Raw genomic sequence first — 20,053 nt, 5'->3', positions numbered from 1 at the left:
GACTCTGAGGTCTTGAGGAGTTTTACCTTGCTGTGTGATTTAAGTGACTTGGCCTCTGTTCAGCTCTAAACGAAGAGCAGGGAGAGTCACTGAGAAGTGGGGCTTCTGTGGCTGGGTTGGTTTGCTCCGAAGGTTCTTTTTCGATGAGGATCTCACCACTGTGCCGCCTCGAGCCTCTGCCAGGACCCTTGGGTGCTGGGTGGGGAGGCCAGATGCTGTGTTCTGCCAGGGTTGGGGGGCACCTCCCTGGGGAAGCCACAGCCGTCCTCCTTTCAGACCCCGATTTTCAGCCCCACACCCATTCCATGTTTTTTGGTTTGTTTTTGTTTTCTTGCTTTCAGGTGTTTTGGAGGGGTTTTTTGTTTGGTTGGTTTTTTTGGATTATTTCCCCCCACCACCCCACTTTGTTTTTTCATTTGGTTCCCCTGGTTTTGTTTTGGATGTCGATGCCGTTTTTCTGTCCTTGATTAATTAGCTCCCTCACACTCATCCCCCATTGTGTTCCGTTTCCATGACAACGCAGCGTTTGGGCATCCCACTCGTGCCTCGCTGTGGATGCCGGCGGCTGGCCTGGACCGCGTCCGCTGGCTGGCCGGACCCCATTCTCCCCCGATACCTCCACCTAGCCCTGCCAAAAAGCCGCTCCCCCATCTCAGAGCCCAGCCCCGCCCCTCACCCCCAGTCTGTCTGCATGGCCCCTCTGTCTCCCCTCCCTGCCCACCCCAACTCCTCCCCGCTGCCGAACACGTTCCACTTCCTCCATCCTGTCTCCAGCGTGACTCCTGGACTTTTCGCGGGGCTTCCTTTTCCGAAGGGCTGCCAGCTTTCTTGGCCCTCCCTCCGCCCACACGGAGCTCCCCCTTCTCTCCAGCGGGGATTCAGAGAACAGGGATTGAGATTTCCAGCTTGGAACCCACGGAGAGAGAGCGAGTGAGACCCCTCCTCCGTAGAACAGGGCAGACACCCCTACAGCGACCCCCTTAGGGGTGCGGCTGCAACCGCAGTTCCATGTGAAAATTAGAGGCAGGTCGGGTTGCCCAAAGTCACTTGGTGGCCCTGTTTAGCCTTGCTGAGCCTCCAATCTGTCATCTCTACAGTTTGAGACAAGACTCCTTGAACTGCCCAAAGCTGGGGGCACATCCACGTGTCTCCTTGAAGCCGGGGACAAGCTCCTTCTGGCTAGAAGGGTTTACCAGCTAACCCAAGTCCTTTCCACTGCAGGGAAACATCTCCGACGGGGCAGCCGTGCCTCTTGGCAGTTCAGGTGCCCATTAGCACCCGCCCCTTCCCCCCGAACCCCGAAACCCATGCAGCTTCCGAAAATGGAGCCCCCGAAATGCATCCTGCTGCCTTCATGGTCTGCAAGATTGGGACAGAAGGCTGCATTCGCTTCCCCGCTAAGAAATGCACAGAACATGTCCCTGTTTTCTCAACGTTCAAGTTCATTCCCTCGTTTATTATTATTATTAATATCCTATTTATTCTGCCAGGGCTGTGATGTGACAATGTGACGTGTCACATTGGGTCACATCTAGAATTAATATGCAGCATTGAAGTGGGCCCCCTCCCCCCTCCTTTCTCTTTCTCTGTCCCTCCCTCTCTGTGTTCCTGTTTTCTCTCTTTCTCTGGACCCATCTATCTCTTCTCTCTGGTTCCCCCCACCCACCCCGTGAGTATGCACTAAAGGCCCCTGAGATCCAGGCCTCTTCACATTAACCTCCTCTCTTTTCCTCCTTCTGCCTCTTTCTCTCGTCTCTCTCTGTCTCTCAGTCTCTCTCTCTCTCTCTCTCTCTCTCTCAACCAACCTATTTTGCATGCTGTTTGTGATTCTGAGAGCTGCATCTATCAATGGAAACTTGTCAGATCCGACAGAAGCTTTTAGAAGGGTTTCTATACCCAAAAACCACAAAAATTTCATTAGAGTTTCTCATCTTTTCCTCGAGGGCCCCCCGGGGAAGTGGGTGGGGCCCCCGGGTCACCAGAGGGAGTGAGGATGGGGGGCCAACATCCTGGTCCCCTCTGCCTCTTGGTCCCAACTCTTCCCATGACCTCCCCCACACACACACACCCCGTCCCGTCCAACCTTCCCAGAGCCCCCCGACCCCTGCAGCCCGAATCTTCTGAAGCTCCCCAGTTGGGAGAGCGGGCGGAGGGGCTGCTCCCCGAAGCCACGTCTGACAGCAAAGATGAGAAACGGCTGATAAATTTTTGTGTTCCTAACTGTGCTGTGGACCAGCCACTCTGGTCTCTGAAACCCTGTTGCTATGGAATAATGCTTCATGTCTCTTTTATTATATATCGATATATCTCTCTATATATTGTTTGTGAAGTACCTTCCTTTGAAGTTTTGGTTTCTTTGTGTTGGAATTTGGTTTTTTAATTTTTGTTGTTGTTGTTTTCTTTCATTTGGAAGAAAAAATTTCAACTGGGGGGAAGGAAACAGCCCTGTTTATATTTAAATTGTTTTCCACTTTTTTTTTTCCTTTTTTTCTTTCTTTTCTTCTTTCTTTCTTCCTGCTTTTCTTTCTTTTCTCCCCTGCATTCCGTCTCCCCATCCCCCTGCATCTCCCTCCCCTCCCCTCCCCCACCCCGACATCCCCCACCCACCCCATCCCCCAGTCCGCCGCGTGGCTCCACGGTTCTCCATCTTGCCCATGAGCCACGAGATCATGCCAGGTGGCAACGTGAACATCACCTGCGTGGCCGTGGGCTCGCCCATGCCATACGTCAAGTGGATGCAGGGGGCCGAGGACCTGACGCCTGAGGATGACATGCCCGTGGGCCGGAACGTGCTGGAACTCACAGATGTCAAGGACTCTGCCAACTACACGTGTGTGGCCATGTCCAGCCTGGGCGTCATCGAGGCCGTGGCCCAGATCACGGTGAAATGTAAGCAGGGGCCATGGGGCATGGGGGAGGCAGGTGGGACCTCATGTGTAGGTGGGGGGTACGGGTGGAAAACCTCTGAGTTACTCTTCAGGATTCAGTCATTCTTGGCTGTGAAGAGGACAGTCAACAAACACTTATTGGTGACAAATTATTCTGGGCCTGGCCCCGTGGAACGAGACCCAGTCTTGCTCCATTGGGCTCACGGTCCAAAGTGGGAGATGACACGTAGCCCAGCAGCTATGATGCAGACTGATGAGAGCAGTGATGGGGACTATGTAGCACCACTCAGACCCGCAGAATAAAGGTTCCAACTCCCAGGAAAGCTAGGTCAGGGAAAGACTAAAAGTTGAAAAGGGAAACAGGCTGTGCAGAACTCAGAGAGATAGAGCATTGGCGGGGTGGGGAGTGATTACAGATTCTCCTGATGTCTCAAGTTTCTGGCAAGATTCAGAGGAGGGTGCCCTCAAATAATTTTTCTAGCTTTGTAACAGGGGCCAGCAGACTACAGCCCATGGGCTGAATCTGGCCCTCCACTTGTTTGTATAAATAAAGCTTTATTGATACCTGCCCATTTGTTCACACCTGGCTTGTGGCAGCTTTGGGGCTACAGTGACAGAGCTGAGTGATTCTCAGCAAAGGCCACGTGGTCTGCAAATCTGAAAAGATTTACTGTGTGGCCCTCTGCAAGTAAAGGTTGCCGAGCCCTGCCCTAGGGCCATAGAAAGTGTCAGCATCAGCTGGTGTGTTTGTCATTTTGCTGAGGGATTGAACATCTTCTGGTGCATGCTTCCTGGGGCCTGTGTGATATGAGATCTTGGGACAAGTGGGAGAGAAAGTCACAATTTTATCCGGGTGCTGGGGACACACCGTAAACCAACCTCAGTCCCTGCTGGTGGGGACAACATACAAACCTGGTCATGACGTACCGTCAGGCAGTGATAAGAACTGGGCAAGGGCACCTTTAGCCAGGGTGGTGAGGGTGGCCTTAAGCCATCTGGCCATCTGAGCATTCCAGGGGCAGGGAACAGCAAGTGTGAAGTGTGAACAGACACAAGGGCCCTGTGGCTGAGCAGAGTGAAGCAGAGTAAAGCACAGAGAAGAGTTGTAGCCCAGGGGCCGCCACTGTTTCCTTTAGAAGTGAATATTTTTCTTACACAGCCAATTTTTTTTTTTAAGTAAAAATTTTCAGCTTCATGGGCCATCTAGTCTCTGCTGTAACCACTCAATTCTACCTTCATAGCACAAAAGCAGCCAGCAGCGATACATAAGTGTGGCTGTGTGCTGATAAAACTTTATTTACAAAAACAGGTGCCAGCCCTTGGTGTGTAGTTTGCCAACACCTGCTATAGATGGTGGGCTAGGGGTCGTTAGGCCGATGGTTGCCACCAAGGAAATGAAGGCTCAGAGAGGGCAGTTGTGTGACTAAAAGTCACACAGCCTTTGGGGTCTGCAGCCAGCGTGCCTGATGTGTGAACTTGCCTCCCACCCACAGCTCTCCCCAAAGCCCCTGGGACCCCTGTGGTGACAGAGAACACAGCCACCAGCATCACCATCACGTGGGACTCCGGCAACCCAGACCCCGTGTCCTACTATGTCATCGAATATAAATCCAAGAGCCAGGACGGGCCATACCAGATCAAAGAGGACATCACCACGACACGTTACAGCATTGGCGGCCTGAGCCCCAATTCGGAGTATGAGATCTGGGTGTCGGCCGTCAACTCCATCGGCCAGGGTCCACCCAGCGAGTCGGTGGTCACCCGCACTGGCGAGCAGGCCCCTGCCAGCGCGCCCCGAAACGTGCAGGCCCGCATGCTCAGCGCCACCACCATGATCATCCAGTGGGAGGAACCCGTGGAACCCAACGGCCTGATCCGGGGCTACCGGGTCTACTACACCATGGAACCCGAGCACCCCGTGGGCAACTGGCAGAAGCACAACGTGGACGACAGCCTGCTGACCACCGTGGGCAGCCTGCTGGAGGATGAGACATACACCGTGCGCGTGCTGGCCTTCACCTCCGTAGGCGATGGGCCCCTCTCGGACCCCATCCAGGTCAAGACACAGCAGGGAGGTGAGATGCCCGTGGGAAGCACAGCTTCTGCGGGCGGGGGGGCGGCGGGGCGGGCAGCAGGTTTCTGCGGGGGGGGGGGGCGGGGCGGGCAGCAGGTTTCGGGGCTGTCCCACCAGAGGGAAGGAGGCGGCCACGCAGTGATGTGTCTCCCAGGATGCAGCCGGCCGATCTTAACCTGGAAGCCACCACGTGGTTTATTTGGCCTGCATGGTGCTTTCAAGTATTTTCACGCCAGCGTTGCAAAGCAGGAGGTTGTCCTAGAAAACCCAGATTTCTGGCTACCCTTGGAAAATCCGATTTGGCAAGCCCATAGGGCTACAATCGGTCATCCAATGGCATCCAGATAGATGCTGCCGCCGGCTGCATCTGAGAAAAGGGGTGTGGTTTCCGTTCGCCTCCCTCTTCTCTGTTAACTGCCCCGGCTCCCATCCATCTCTGAGTTTGAGAACCCCTGTTCGCTGCTCTCACTGGAGGGATCCATGCCGCCCATTTTGAAATAATAGAAAGTGTGTTAACCCAAAGTCTGTGAGCCGGTCTGTCACCTGCCGGGGTGAAGGACGTGGGGTAGGGGTGTGGAGCATTTAGGTGCATGGGGCCCCAGCTCTCTGCAGGTTTCTGGGCTTTTTCTTACGGACTCAGGCTTTGGAACCTCAAATCCAGGAAGAGTCAGGCAGCTGTCCAAGCAAAGGGACAGGAGGTTTGGAGCTCTGCTGCCGTAAATCAGATACAGGGTGGAGATCCACATTCCAAATTATGGTCCCCACCAGTTTTCTGTTTAACTGGGGGAATGGGGAGGATGCTGGGGTGCGTTGAGAAGGGGATTTTTTTAAAATGTTTTCCCACTGGCAACAGAGAGGATGGGGGGATTGGGGTGGGCAGCTGACAACGAGGGGCGGTAGGGGGTCCCTGAGAAAATAAGAGAAATAAGAACAGTGGAGAACACTCCAGAAGCATCTAGAGCCTAACAAGCCCTTCCTTTTAGGGTGGTGCTGAGCTTCACGGGGCCCTTTTTGGGAGAATGGGAACCGGGCGGGTTGGATACCCTATGCGGGCCCACCCCTCCCAGGCCTCCCCCCAATGCCAGTCCTCTTCGCCCCCTGCCCCGCAGTGCCTGGCCAGCCCATGAACTTCCGGGCCGAGGCTAAGTCGGAGACGAGCATCGGGCTCTCGTGGAGCCCCCCGCGGCAGGAGAGCATCATCAAGTATGAGCTCCTCTTCCGGGAAGGCGACCACGGCAGAGAGGTGCGTGGGCGGGGGGAGGCGGGCTGGCGCTCGCCGCCGGCTCCCACTCTGGGCGACTCTCTTGTCTCCCCGAGCCTGTGCCGGAATGTCTCTCTTCCCCCCTTCTCTTTGTCCCTGTCCGTTGCTAATTTTTCCAACACTCACTCTTTTCTCCTCCATTTCCATCACTCTGTGAGGTCCGTGTCTGTATCCCTCTGGTTTCTCTCTGTCTCTCTCCATCTCGTCTCTCTCCCCGCCCCGCCCCCAGGTCGGGAGGACCTTCGACCCGGCCACGGCCTTCGTGGTGGACGACCTCAAGCCCAACACCGAATATGCCTTCCGCCTGGCGGCGCGCTCCCCGCAAGGCCTGGGCGCCTTCACCTCGGTGGTGCGGCAGCGCACGCTGCAGTCCAGTAGGTGTCTCGCGGACCCCGCCCTGAACTGCGGGGGTGGGCACCTGGCCGGCGCCTGCGCACTGACCCGGGCGGGGCCTGCGCAAGCGCGGGGAGGGGGGGCGCCTCCGCCCGTCCCGCTTCGCTCTTCCGCCTCGGGCGTGCTTGCGTCCACGCTGCGCCTCGGTTCCCCCACCAGTGCAGTGAGGGGCTCACCCGTGGACCCCGCAGGCTCCAATTTCTCCATCTCCCTGGGGTACAGCCGTGGTCGGTTTCGCTGCTGGTACCTCCTCTCGCCTCTGCCTTTCCCGGATTTGGGGTTAGTGGAATGGCCACGTTGCGCCCATCTCACAGGTGTTTGGAGGGGTCCGTGATGCTGTCACAGCTCACACCCCATCCTTCCGAGAGAGCAGAGGATGCACAGACGATCCTGCCTCCCCAGATGGCCTTTCTTGCCCCCCCAGGCTGGGTCCCCATTGCCAGGGGCTCGGGGGCGTGGGGGAGTCAGAGCTGATGCCAGGTTCTGGGGGAAGCGCAGCACCCCCAAAACATAGGGCCCTTGAATCACTGGAGTTCTTCGCTGTGCCCGCCTGGCCTCCCTGTCACAGAAAGTCACCTTTTGGCCAGGACACTGCAGCTGGCCCTGGGCCACACCGTGGCACCCGCCGCGCCCTCCCTGCCTGCTCTGAGCTCAGGGCCTAGGCAGGCCCCTCCGACCGCCGCCTCCCTGCCTCCCCCTCCTCCCTCTTCTGTGCTCAGTCTGGCCCAAGTGGCCCCCGCCGTGACCCTCCCTTTCTTCTTCTCCCCTCCCCCTGCTCAGTCAGTCACGGGGTAGCCACCCCAGGCCTTGTTCCGGAAGCTGCCTCAGTGTTCAGACCTTCAAGCCCCCGCCTGCCCCGCCCCCAGGCGTGTGCACACAGGGGGTCACGGGTCAGTCCAGAGTGACAGCAACTTGGGCCGGGGTGTCTGAGCCGCTGGGATCAGGGGACTTGGAAACACAGCACCCCACTGTCAACCCCGGCCCCCTCCCCTCCTCCCCGCCCCACTGGGGCCGAGCCGAGCGCTCCTCGACTCACAGGAATGTTTGTGCGTGAGGCGATCAGTGAGGGTGTCCTGTGGCTTGGGCGGCCACGTGAGAGACCGGCACAGGTGCCGCGAAGGTGAGTACGCGCTGGTCTCCAGCGGGTTCACAAAAACGGCCCACCCTGCGTGCCCCCTGGCCTGTGCCCCAGCAGCTCTGGGCTGTGCAGACCGTCCAGAGTCCAAATTCAGTCCCCTAAACTGTGCACCCCGCTGCCGAGTGGCACACCTGCCCAGGAACGTGGAATCCGGAACCACGCCCCTCCCCCCACACACACACCGCGCTTCCATGTGCGCATCCACGCTGCCCCGCACCCTCCCGACAAGTCACGCAGGTTGGGCCGGATTGTGAAGGAGGCGGCCTCCAAGGTCGTTGAGAAAGCGGCTTTGGCCCAGCCACGCGAACCTCCGAACCTCCGGGGCGGCCCAGGACAGGGAGTGGGGGAGAAGGGACTCCCCACTTCGCACCCCAAGACGGGTGGGGCCCGAGAGAACTGGCAGCCGAGACGCAGGGCCAGGCGTACCCCCACCCCCGGGGAGTGCGGGCTTCTTAGGCTGAACTCAAGGGTAGGTGGAGGCCAGACCACTCAGCCGTGGGTCTCCCCAGACACCGTCCAACCTTCCTGCCTCATCGGCGCCAGCCCGGAACTGCAGCGTGCCCACACTGGGGCCGGAGCAGGGCTGCGCGCCCGCTCGCGGCCAGAGACCCACCCAGAGCTCGGTCTGGCCTTGTAGCTCAGCACTCCGCCATTCCCTCCCTCGTAAGAAAGTCTTTTAAGTTAGCAGTTGAAGAGTGGAAGGTAGGTAACCAGACTGGGAGTTTTCTGGAAAGCGTCTTTCTTTCTTTTATTATGGTTTTTCTCATCATCATCACCATCATCGTTGTTTCTTCTTTTATTATGGTTTTGGTTTTATTTTTCCTTCCCCTTTCTTAGCGAATCCATTCCTTCTGGCACATTCCTCGGTTGGTTTTTCCACTCCTGCTTGACTCTCCCCGGGCACATTTGGTTGGGGTGGCTGGTCAAGAAATGGGGGAGGGGACCCCCAAGTGTCTATTTCCGGAGGAGGGAACCCCAGTGTTTCAATTTAAGTGAGGCCAGAGAGTCATTCTGGTTGCAGTAAGCCATTGGAGTGGCCTCTGGGGTCTCTGGTAGCCTGATGTCTTTGAGGATGGGGGCCTCTGATTCAGCTCTGGGTCCCAGACCCTAGCATGGGGTGTGCACAGAGTAAGTGGTCTGTAAACACATGCAGTGAATAAGTGAGGCTGGCATGATGGTGAAGGTTCTACATGCCTTGACCTCAAGCAAGGCCAGTGACCTCTCGGAGCCTCCCTCCAGACGAGGCGGGCTCTAGGGTCGTGGGCTTTTGAGGGGGTGTGGCTCCAGCCATCGTCAGCTGGCCTGAGCTGAATAAGGCACAGGCTGAGGTCTGAATTCCCAGCCTCAACCAAGACAGCCCATGGACAGCAGCTGAGCCTGGCTTCAAGGCCTGGCTCGCGCCATGTGCCCTTGGGCAGGCCACTTGCCTTTTCTGGGCCTCAGTTTCCTCACCTGTAAAATGGGAGGTGAGCACCCAGAACAGGTGGGACCTGGCACCCAGTAGCTATACAACCAGTGAGAAAAGAATGCCAGGCAAACCAGGTGGGCTTTGAAACCCATTTCCCCACCTGGAACATGGGGGCGGGGTGGAGGGGTGCTAGTTCCAGCCATGTAAGGGGGTCATGAGAATTAAATGAGGCACGATCAGTGGGCTGTATCTTGAGTCTGCAGAGGGCCTATGCTGCTGGGCGTGCAGAAGATGTATAGAATGTGAGGACTATCATCAGTAATGCTCTTAACACAGGGCCTGGCCCATAGTAGGTGCTCGGCACATGGAGACTATTACTGATACTCCATAAAGCCCTTAACACACACAGTTCACGCTTAATATAGGGAGAGTATCACTGTTATTTAACAAAGTCCTTAGCATGCTGCCTGGCACACAGTAGGTGCTCTATAAGTGGCAGCTTCCACTTTCAGTCTAAATATGGATCAGCAGGGTGCTGGGCACAGAGTCGGCAGCCCATGAATGGAAGCTATTAGTAGCTTGTAACAAGGTCAACCTGGTGCCAGGTACACAGTAGGTCCCCGAAACATGGGGGCTACGATGATTGCTCTGCAAAACCCTTGGCACAGTGCCTGGCATCCAGTAAGCGCTCAATAAGTGGCACTTTAAAGAGGTTGGCCTGGTGCTAAGCACGTAGTAGGTGCTCAGATGGGAGCCACTGTCGGTCTGGAAGGGCCTAGCATGGTTTCGTTTTTGCTCCAAACGTGAAACTGTTGTCTGCCAGGTTCTTGGTACTGTGTGTGTAAATAGTAGGTGCTCAATAAGTAAGAACTATTACTATTTTTATATAAGGTCATTAGCACAGTGCTTGACACATAGTAGACGCTTAAAACGTAGGGACTATTATTGTTATCCAGAAATAACAGGGCCTGACACACAGTAGACCCTGTTAAGAAATGAGAACTACTAATGTTCTACATAGTCCTTAGTATAGTACCTAGCATGTTGTAGGTACCTAATATGTGGGAACTTTTTCTGTTCCAATAAAGACCTTAGCAGAGTGCCTGGCATGCAGTATGCGCCGCGTAAAGGGCAACAGCTACTTTCATCTTCAGAGGGCTGTTGCAGTGACCAGCCCATAGTAGGTGTTCAGTCAATGAGACGTGCTATTGATCTGCAGTGGGCTTAGGTTGGCATCAGGTGAACAGTAGGGGCTCAAAACAGAAGAACTATGAGCTACTAAAACTTTGGCACACCGTAGGTGCTAACTGTGGGCTGTGTTATCTGTAAAGCCCTGACCCAGTGCCATCACAGTAGGTGTCCAATACACAGGGGCTTTTATTATTACTCTGTATAGCCCTTGGCATGCTAACTGGCACACAGTAGGTGCTCAAGACTCAGACATTGTTTTCTTTGCAAGTGAGGCCAGGAAGTAACCACAGGGTTGCCCTCTGGGGTCCCTGGCAGTACAGGTGTTCAGTAAGTAGATGCTCTTACTGTTAACCTGTGAAGCTTTTAGAGACAGGCCTGGCACATAGTAGGTGCCCAATAAATGAGGCTTTACTGCTAGTCCCCGGTTACCCAGTAGGTATTCAGTAAATTAGTGTTTACAGTTATTCCATCCCTGGTGCTGTGCCTGGCACATAGTAGGTGCCCAGTACATGGAGCTTTTGCCATTCTTCTGGCACAATGCTTGGCACACAGTAGGTGTGCAATAAATATTTCACTGTTATTCTGTGCAGCCCTTGGCACTGTGCCTGGCACATAGTAGGGTTCAATAAGTAGATTTTTCACCTGCCATTCTGTGCAGCCCTTGGCACTGTGCCTGGCACATAGTAGCTACTGAATTAATGGGGCTTTTATTGCTTTTGCGTTTGGCCTAGTGGCTGGCACATAGTAGGTGCCCAGTACATGGAGCTTTTGCTATTCTTCTGGCACGGTGCCTAGCACACAGATGTTCTATAAATAAGTACATTTACTGTCATTCTGCTCCTGTGCTGTGCCTGGTGCACAGTAGGTGTTCACTAAATAAGTACACTTACTGTTATTGTGTGAAGCGCTTGGCACGGTGCCTGGCACATAGTAGGTCCCAATAAGTGAGGCTTTTATTGCTATTCTTCCGGCACAGTGCCTAGCACACAGTAGGTGTTCAATAGATAAGTACATTTATTGTCATTGTGCTCCTGGTGCTATACCTGGCACACAGTAGGTGTTCAATAAATAAGTACATTTATTGTTGTTTTGGCACCATGCCTGGCACATAGTAGGTGCCCAGTAAATGGGGTTTTTACTGCTGTTCCGCTTGGCACGGTGCACAGCTTACGTGCATATGCTCCTTGGGGACTGTGGCTACCCTCTCCCTAAGAACTACTGTGTGCCACGTGCAGCCCCATGTGGTGAGTGCAGCGTTCTTGGCCAGCCCTCTCTGCCCCCATCCCCGCCCGCCCACCCACCCACCCGCCCATCTCACCTTTGGTTGACACCCGCTTCTTTTGGGTTCGACTTCTCTTTGGTTTGGTTCTGTTTTGTTTGTTATCATCTTCTTTTTTATTTTCTCTTTCCCATCTTTTGTTTCCCCACCCCCTCCCCGCCCATCCCGCCTCCCTTCCCCACCCCCACGTTCTCCCCCCCCTCCAATAGAACCGTCAGCCCCCCCTCAAGACGTTAAATGTGTCAGCACGCGCTCCACGGCCATTTTGGTAAGTTGGCGCCCGCCGCCGCCGGACACGCACAACGGGGCCCTGGTGAGCTATAGCGTCCGCTACCGACCGCTGGGCTCAGAGGACCCGCAACCCAAGGAGGTGAACGGCATCCCCCCGACCACCACCCAGATCCTGCTGGAGGCCTTGGACAAGTGGACGGAGTACCGCATCACCGCCGTCGCTCACACAGAGGTGGGACCAGGGCCCGAGAGCTCGCCCGTGGTCATCCGCACCGACGAGGACGGTAAGCACCGGCCCCGGCCTGGGACCCCTGGGACCCCCAGGCCCCAGCCCGGCCCCTGCCTTGGAGCCTTCTGTCCCTGGAAAACTGGGCTGGCTGGTGGTCAGAAGGTATTGGGTTGGCCAAAAAGTTCTTTCGGGTTTTGCAGTAAGATCTTATGGAAAAAAACGAATGAACTTTTTAGCCAACCGTAGAAGCCATAATCAGGAGAAGGAGACAAGTGGCCATCAGCCTCCCCAAACCAACCGGGCTCCTTGATCTTGGAATTCTCTGTTCTGGACCTTCCGGGCTACCTTTTCTCTCTGAGCCTTGGGCCTGGAACGTTAAGCGGGGAGCCCTGTATTTTGGTCCGGTGGTGGAAGCCATGGAAACGGAGTGTAGGAAACAGCAAGCAGCACTTGCGACAAAAATTATGGTCCCTGACCCCAGAAAGCTGGTTTTTTAGACTCTAGGGATAACCTGAGATTTGGAGCTGCTTGGGTCTGAGCTATCCTACCTAGAGAGTAGGTAGATTGCGTGCTGATGGTGGTTAACCGCCAGCTCTCTGGGGCATAGAGACCGATTGGTAGCACTGGCCGATTTCTGTGGTGTAAATATTCCCACCGTAGCTGAGCTAGAAAGTTCTAAGACGCTAGTCACACAGTAGAAGCTGAGGGCATGGGGCAAAATGAAGCAGGCAGCTTCCCCAATAAAATCGCAGGAAACCTGGACCGGCTGTTTTCTGACCCATTGGCCTGGAAGTTTCGGTTGGCAGCCCCAATATTTTGTCCTAACCATGGGGAAGAAATGAAGCGGTTCTTCACGCCAGGCCTTGGGGTGGGGGTGGGGTGGGTGGCGAGGGCTCTCAGCTTGGGGGCTGGTTGAAAAAGTGCTCCAGTGCGGAGTGGGCTGGCTGCACCCTGGGGTGTGTAGGAGCGTGCAGCTGGACTGCCTGGGTTCCCATCCCGGCTTTGCCTCTTGATAACCCTGTGGTCCTGGGATCAACTCTCTGTGCCTTGGTTTCCCCATCTGTAAAGGGAGCATAAGGACTCCTATCTAGAAGGGATGCTCTGAGGTCGGAAGCAGTGTGGGTAAACCTCTTAAGAGTGGGGCATGCACGGCCCGTTCATGTCTTGTGGCCCTGGGCAGGTGACCTAGGCTCTGGGGGATCTCAGTTGCTCGTCTGTAAATGGGGTGCACCATCAGAGCCCCCTCCCCGGGCTGTGGGAAGCGTGAAGGAGGTATTCCCTCCGGGCCAGCGGTGAGCGCTCAGAGCGCCGGGTTAACCGGCAGTCACTCGGCACCTTGGCATCGGTCAGTGGCGCTGCCCGGGGCAGGGCTGGGCACCCCAGTAACGGCCCCGCCCGCCCCTCCCCTCCCCTCCCCCCCACCCGCCAGTGCCCAGCGCGCCGCCGCGGAAGGTGGAGGCGGAGGCGCTCAACGCCACGGCTATTCGCGTGCTGTGGCGCTCACCCGCGCCCGGCCGGCAGCACGGCCAGATCCGCGGCTACCAGGTCCACTACGTGCGCATGGAGGGCGCTGAGGCCCGAGGGCCGCCGCGCATCAAGGACATCATGCTGGCCGATGCCCAGGTGGGCGGGGCTCCGGGGCGGGGCCTGGCGGTGGGGCGGGGCCCGGGCCCCCTGCGCTCCCGCCCTCTCGCTGCTTCTCTGTGTTTCTCTGTCTCTGGCTACTCCGCTCACCTCCTCCTCTCTCCCCTGCCGCCTCCTCCCGCGCTCAGTGGGAGACGGACGACACGGCCGAATATGTAAGTAGTGCCCCCCTGCCACCCCGAGCCGCTGCCAGTGCTCTTCCCGCGGGCGGGCCGTGCAGTGCTGTGACCCCATCCCCTGCACGCCCCCTGTAAAAGGGTCTCCTCCCCTGGGCCCCCGATGCACACCTAGTTACCTCTTGGAGCTAGCTGGCAGCCTCGGTTCTGCATCAGGCACATGGGCTTCTGCTGGGGACCACGGAGGTATCCATTCTTAGCTGAATGGCCCCTGGACTCCGCTGGCCTCCTGCCTCCCCACTTCCCTCCTCCAGCCTAGCTCCCGGCCTGGGTCTTCTCCACCACACCTTTGCTCCAGCTGTTCACAGCATTAACCACCCTCCTCCAGCCCACAGCTTCCCCTGTGGCACCCAGGCCTGGCAGATCGAAACTGAGTCACTTGCCAGCCTAGCCCGCCCCTTTTGTTACCTGACTCAGCCCTTCCTGACCTCGAAGTTTCTCTCTTAGGCCAAAGTGTCCCCTTCATTCTGGCCCTGGCGTGATGAGAGGGGTCAGTGGGCCCCAGGTGGGAAAGGAGGCCTGCAGGAGGCCCTGAACCAGAGTCAAGATTACTGTGTGGCTCTGGGCTGTCTTTCTGCCCCTAAAATAGGGACCACAGGCTCTTCTGACAGCCCCAAGCCTGATGTTAAATTGACACGGCCCCACCCACTCCAGTAGCTCTGCTTCTCCCCCGCCCCGCCCCACCCCAGTCTGGGGGGAGGTTCCCACATGGCTCTGGCTCAGACCCTCCAACCCACTAAGACCCCGGGAAGGACTGAATGTGAGGCTCAGGGGCAGGAGACCCTCTGTGTGTGCATCCTGTCCCCGCTCCTACGCTCCTGACCTGGGGCCACCCAGGCATGCCGGCCATGTTTGTGGGTATGCATGTATGGGAAACAAGGACACGTGTGTGAGGGTGTGAGGGTCGGGGTGCTCTGCCATTCCCTGAATGAGCAGTGATTTACTGAGCACCCGCTGATCCTGAGCTAGGTGCCATGGATGCGGCAGTGACCGAGACACGCCTGAGCCCGTCTTCCTGGGGGTCACGGTTCAGGGGAGAGGGATGTTACTTGGAACAAGGCACAAACACGTGTCTAGTTACAGCTCTGGTGGGGACGGGGCATAGATAGTGGTGTAAATGCTTGAACAGCCAGCTGTCGGGTGGGCGCAATCCTGACTGGTAGCATTTGCCCTTTTCCATGGTGTAAATACTCCCACCGTGTCGATTTCAAGCTACCTACCGGATTTGTGGTAGCTCGTCTTTGTATAGTATTTGTATCGCACAGATATAAGAGACAGAATAGAATAATCTCGAGGACACAGATAATAGTAAACACGGTAAGATAATGACAGAGGGGTGGGTTTTGAGTACTTATTACCTTTGTTTTTACTAGTTATTTGATCGTACGTTTATATAATTTTATTTATAATAACGGCTGTTTAATAAGCGGCTTGCAAATTTTCTGAAAATTCGACTGCTGGCTTTCAGGAGCTGGTATAAGGAATCTCCAGCACAACAATGGATGTAGTGGAGACAGGTGTCGGGTGGGGGGGACACAGCCAGTGCAAAGGCCCTGGGGCAGGACCATGTCTGGTTGGAGGAGGGATAGAAAGGCAGCCCCGTGTGGCTGGAGCAGAGTGAGCGAGGGAGGAGGTGAGGGCAGGGAGGGGACAGGGGCAGGTCGTGCAGGGCCTTGTGGGCGGCAGAGGACTTCTGGTGGTGCGAAGGACTTGGGCTTTTGCCCCCAGGGAGACCAGAGCCCTGGAGACCTGACTCAGCTGCTCACAGGCACCCTCTGGGGGCCACTGCAGGGAGGAAAGAACGGAGGTGGGGCAAGAGTGGTAGCTGGGGACCAGAGGGCCGGGGACTGCACTGGTCCAGGCGGTCCACGACAGATGTCAGGCCACGTGTGCCCCTCTCAGCATGGACGTGCTACGTGTCGGGGTCTGTGCATGAGCTCGGGTGCACGTCTCTGCCCGCAGATTGGGCCCCGTGTCTGCCTTGCTTGTCCCTAGCACGGGGAGGAGGGTGGGCAGCCCTGGTTGTGTCACTGATTCCCCACCCCTGACCCCACCCGCAGGAGATGACCGTCACAAACCTGCAGCCTGAGACCGCCTATTCCATCACGGTAGCCGCCTACACCATGAAAGGCGATGGCGCTCGCAGTAAACCCAAGGTGGTCGTGACCAAGGGAGCAGGTGCGAGACCCTCTATGGCCCCTTTGCCCTCAGAGCATCCCTGCAGAGTTCTTGAGCCCCTGTGGGGGGGGGGGGTGCACCAAGCAGGAGGAACAGGGAGAGCAAAGGTATGGAGCTGCTCCGGAGGATATTAAGACCCAGTGTGGGCCAGCCCCGCTCAGCTCTAGCCAGATGGAAACCTTTAACAGCCAACTCCTAACTCCTCACCCTCTGCCTCCTGTTCCCCCTGCCTGGATACCCTTCTCCGGGCTGGCCGTCTCCTCTTCATCCTTTGGGTCTTTGGTCAGTCAGCACCTCCTCAGGAAGCCTTCCCCACTCACCCCCATGCCACAGTCTTGGTCAGGCCGCACCCCTCCTGCCCCCAGCACCCCGTGCCTCCCCCATCCCAGCTCTGATCACCCCAGGCGGGTTGTCATTTCAGGGTGGTGTGCCCGTCTCCCCCGCTGCACCCTGAAGCCTCCTCTCCTGGCAGCCCTGCCTCAGTTTCCCCCTCAGGCCCCTCCCATCAGTCCCAAGAGGCTAGTTTTTCACCAGCCAAACATAGCTGAGTGAGGAGAGAGAGCGAGCCATGAAAATGTAAGGGGAGAGGGTATTCTAGGCAGAGAGCACAGCCCAGGCAAAGGCTCAGAGGAGGGAACAAGCTTGGTGTGTTCGAGGAACAAAGGCCCCCATGGCCTCCACCCCACTTCCTGCACTCTCCATGCCTCACTGCTGACCACAGAGCCTGATGTTCAAGGCCTCCCAGCTGGACACAGCACCCCTCCACACTGCTGCCAGCCCATGCCCCCACCGTTCCCTTCGTCTGCCTAGTCTCTGTGTCCTCTAGCGCCCATGTCACCTCTTCCAGGAAGCTTCCTGTGATCTGCCGTCCTCTCTCAGGGACGTTACATTAGAGCCATGCTTGCTAAGCAGAACCTGCTGCATACACTGTGACTGTTCACACCATTGTCTATTAAAGGTCCTGATAAGTCCTGCAGTGTTGAAGCCTGGTTTCATGTATAGAGCTTCAGCACTGCAGGGCTTCTCAGGGCCTTGACACATTGATCACTACTCAGACTGTGAGAACCATGGGGGCAGGGACAGGGTTTTGGACACTCCTACGTTCCATGGATATTAATCAGGTGCCGGCAGGAGGCAAGGGGTGAATAAATGAGGCAAGAGCTGAGTGACTTACTAAGAGAAGAAGGAGAAACATAGATGCGGGCCTGCTGTGACATCTGTTGATGTTTTCGTTTATCGGGTCCTCTGAGTCTCCTGCTTCCTCGCTGTTCCTTGCACTCCGGACAGTCTCACCTCAGGGCCTTAGCACTGGCTGTTCCCTCTGCCTGAATCACTGTTCCCCCCAGACCTCCCCGCGGCTCCCTCCCTCACCTTCAAGTCTTTGCTTCTGAGCGAAGCCTTCCCAAGACCACTTTTAAAAATGGCAACCCCTTGGGAATTCCCTGGCGGTCCAGTGGTTAGGACTCCATGCTTTCACTGTGAAGGGCCCAGGTTCAATCCCTGGTCAGGGACCTAAGATCCCACAAGCTGCACGGTGTGGCCAAAAAAAACCCCGGCAACCTCACCCTTGCTCCCAGGCTGACCCCTGCCTTGTATCTCACCCCCCAAACAGTGCTGGGCCGCCCCACCCTGTCGGTGCAGCAGACCCCCGAGGGCAGCCTGCTGGCACGCTGGGAGCCCCCGGCCGGCACCGCCGAGGACCAGGTGCTGGGCTATCGCCTGCAGTTCGGCCGCGAGGACTCATCGCCCCTGGCCACACTGGAGTTCCCGCCCACCGAGGACCACTACACTGCGTCGGGCGTGCACAAGGGCGCCACGTACGTGTTCCGGCTGGCGGCCCGGAGCCGAGGCGGCCTGGGCGAGGAGGCGGCCGAGGTCCTGAGCATCCCCGAGGACACGCCCCACGGCCACCCACAGATCCTCGAGGCGGCCGGCAACGCCTCCGCCGGCACAGTCCTGCTCCGCTGGCTGCCGCCAGTGCCCGCCGAGCGCAACGGGGCCATTGTCAAGTATACAGTGGCTGTGCGGGAGGCCGGCGCCCTGGGCCCCGCCCGAGAGACCGAGCTGCCCGCGGCGGCCGAGCCGGGCGCCGAGAACGTGCTCACGCTGCAGGGCCTCAAGCCCGACACGGCCTATGACCTCCAAGTGCGGGCCCACACGCGCCGCGGCCCCGGCCCTTACAGCCCCCCCGTCCGCTACCGGACGTTCCTGCGGGACCAAGGTAGGCGCGCGGTGATCCCCGCACCAGAGCCGGACCGGGCCTCGCGCCCACCCCCACCCCAGCCCCCTCCCTCTCCCCCGCCCAGGTAAGTGGTCACTTTTCTGCTTCCTCGTGGACGCTCAAGGCGAGTCCAGACCCCGAGGCTCCGGCGTTGGCAAAGGTGGGACACGCCTAGGTGGCACCGCCGCCCCCCCTACACCGCCCCCAGCCCACCCCGTCCCCCCCCCAACCCCCCTCCACCTCCGCCTTCTCTCTCCAGCTGCGCCGTCTCCCGCGGCAGGGACTTGGAACAGGCAGGGCCGGGCCAGGGCCAGGCAGTAAGGCCACGGGCACAGCGGACGACAGGGAGCGCCTGGGCCGCCCCACACACAACCCCGTCCCCCCGCTCCCCCCGCCCCCCAGCACTCACGGGACCTCTCCTTTGCTCTTTCTCGCCTGCCGCTGCCTGGTGCAGTCTCGCCCAAGAACTTCAAGGTGAAGATGATCATGAAGACGGCGGTTTTGCTCAGCTGGGAGTTCCCAGACAACTACCACTCGCCCACGCCCTACAAGGTGCAGCCTCCCGAGGAGTCGGGGGGCGGGGCTCGGCCGGGGCTGGGGCCAGGGTTGGGGGTCAGCTGGACTCACCGCCGGGTAGGCTTGCGGCTCAGTCTGGGGTTGGGGCTTAGTTAGGTGTCAAGACTTATTAGTCTGGGGTCAAGGCTCAGTCAGAATTGGGGCCTAGCCTGGGATCGGTCCCAGGGGTTGAAGTTCAGTCTGGGTGTGGGGCTCAGTAGGGGATTAGTGCTCAGTCAGAGCTGGGGCTTAGCCTGGGATCGGGGCTCAGGATTCAGGCCCAGTGTCTCAGTCTAGGCTCGAGCCTCAGTCTGGAGTTAGGGCTGTTTAAGGATTGGGACTTAGAGCCAGGACTTGGCTGCGATGGAAGCTCGGCCTGGGTTCGGGGCTCAATCTGGGGTTGGGGCTGAGTTTGGGGTCGAGACTTAGGCTGGGATCAAGGCTCTGTTAGAATCGGGGCTCAGCTGGGATTGAGGCTCAGTCTGGGGTCACAGACTGAGTTGGCAGGGTCAGGGCTAAGTCTGGGATCCAGGCTCGGTCAGGACCAGGGGCTCAACCCAGAGCCCTGCTGAGCTGGCCCGTCCCACAGATCCAGTACAATGGGCTCACGCTGGACGTGGACGGCCGCACCACCAAGAAGCTCATCACGCACCTCAAGCCCAACACCTTTTACAACTTCGTGCTGACCAACCGCGGCAGCAGCCTGGGTGGCCTCCAGCAGACGGTCACTGCCTGGACCGCCTTCAACCTGCTCAGCTCTAAGCCCAGCGTGACCCCCAAGCCTGACTCCGAAGGCTACATCGTGGTGTATCTGCCCGACGGTCAGAGCCCTGTGCCTGTCCAGTAAGCTCAACTCGCCCCCCTCAGGGATTTTGCACCCCTCCACCAGCCAGCCCTGTGACTGGGGCCAGCCGCTTGATCTCTCTGTGCCTCAGTTTCCTCACCTGTCTGTAAAACAGATCGCATCAGCCCCACCCCGTGTGGTTCCCCTGAAGGTTCAGTGCTTCTCGTAGATGTCGCTAAATGTGGCCTCGTGTCTGCTCCTTGAGCATTCCCTGACACCCCCATATGCCTGACCTTCTACTGGTTCTAGGTTCCTAGACTGGTGGGGAGACAGAGCTGGACACAGACACCCTTAGTCCCATGGTGTGGCAGTGAGAGGCACCAGGGCTGAGAGTCCCCAGTAA

The 20,053-nt window shown here is 57.7% G+C and overlaps 1 protein-coding gene across 1 annotated transcript in view; it reads left to right on the top strand.

Moving 5' to 3' along the window:
* The window catches only part of PTPRS (protein tyrosine phosphatase receptor type S), a 64,280-nt gene that overhangs the window by 28,359 nt on the left and 15,868 nt on the right, over nt 1-20,053 (top strand). The window contains exons 6-16 of the mRNA XM_060007524.2: nt 2,620-2,889; nt 4,382-4,963; nt 6,072-6,205; nt 6,453-6,597; nt 11,842-12,147; nt 13,522-13,715; nt 13,865-13,891; nt 15,973-16,090; nt 17,703-18,311; nt 18,766-18,863; nt 19,456-19,709. Of these exons, the coding sequence (XP_059863507.1) occupies nt 2,620-2,889; nt 4,382-4,963; nt 6,072-6,205; nt 6,453-6,597; nt 11,842-12,147; nt 13,522-13,715; nt 13,865-13,891; nt 15,973-16,090; nt 17,703-18,311; nt 18,766-18,863; nt 19,456-19,709 (2,737 nt within the window). The remainder of the gene's footprint in view (nt 1-2,619; nt 2,890-4,381; nt 4,964-6,071; nt 6,206-6,452; nt 6,598-11,841; nt 12,148-13,521; nt 13,716-13,864; nt 13,892-15,972; nt 16,091-17,702; nt 18,312-18,765; nt 18,864-19,455; nt 19,710-20,053) is intronic.

This window comes from Delphinus delphis, chromosome 3, assembly GCF_949987515.2.
Source record: "Delphinus delphis chromosome 3, mDelDel1.2, whole genome shotgun sequence".
In the NCBI taxonomy this organism is placed as follows: Eukaryota; Metazoa; Chordata; class Mammalia; order Artiodactyla; family Delphinidae; genus Delphinus; species Delphinus delphis.
This window is presented reverse-complemented; position numbering and strand designations above follow the sequence as displayed.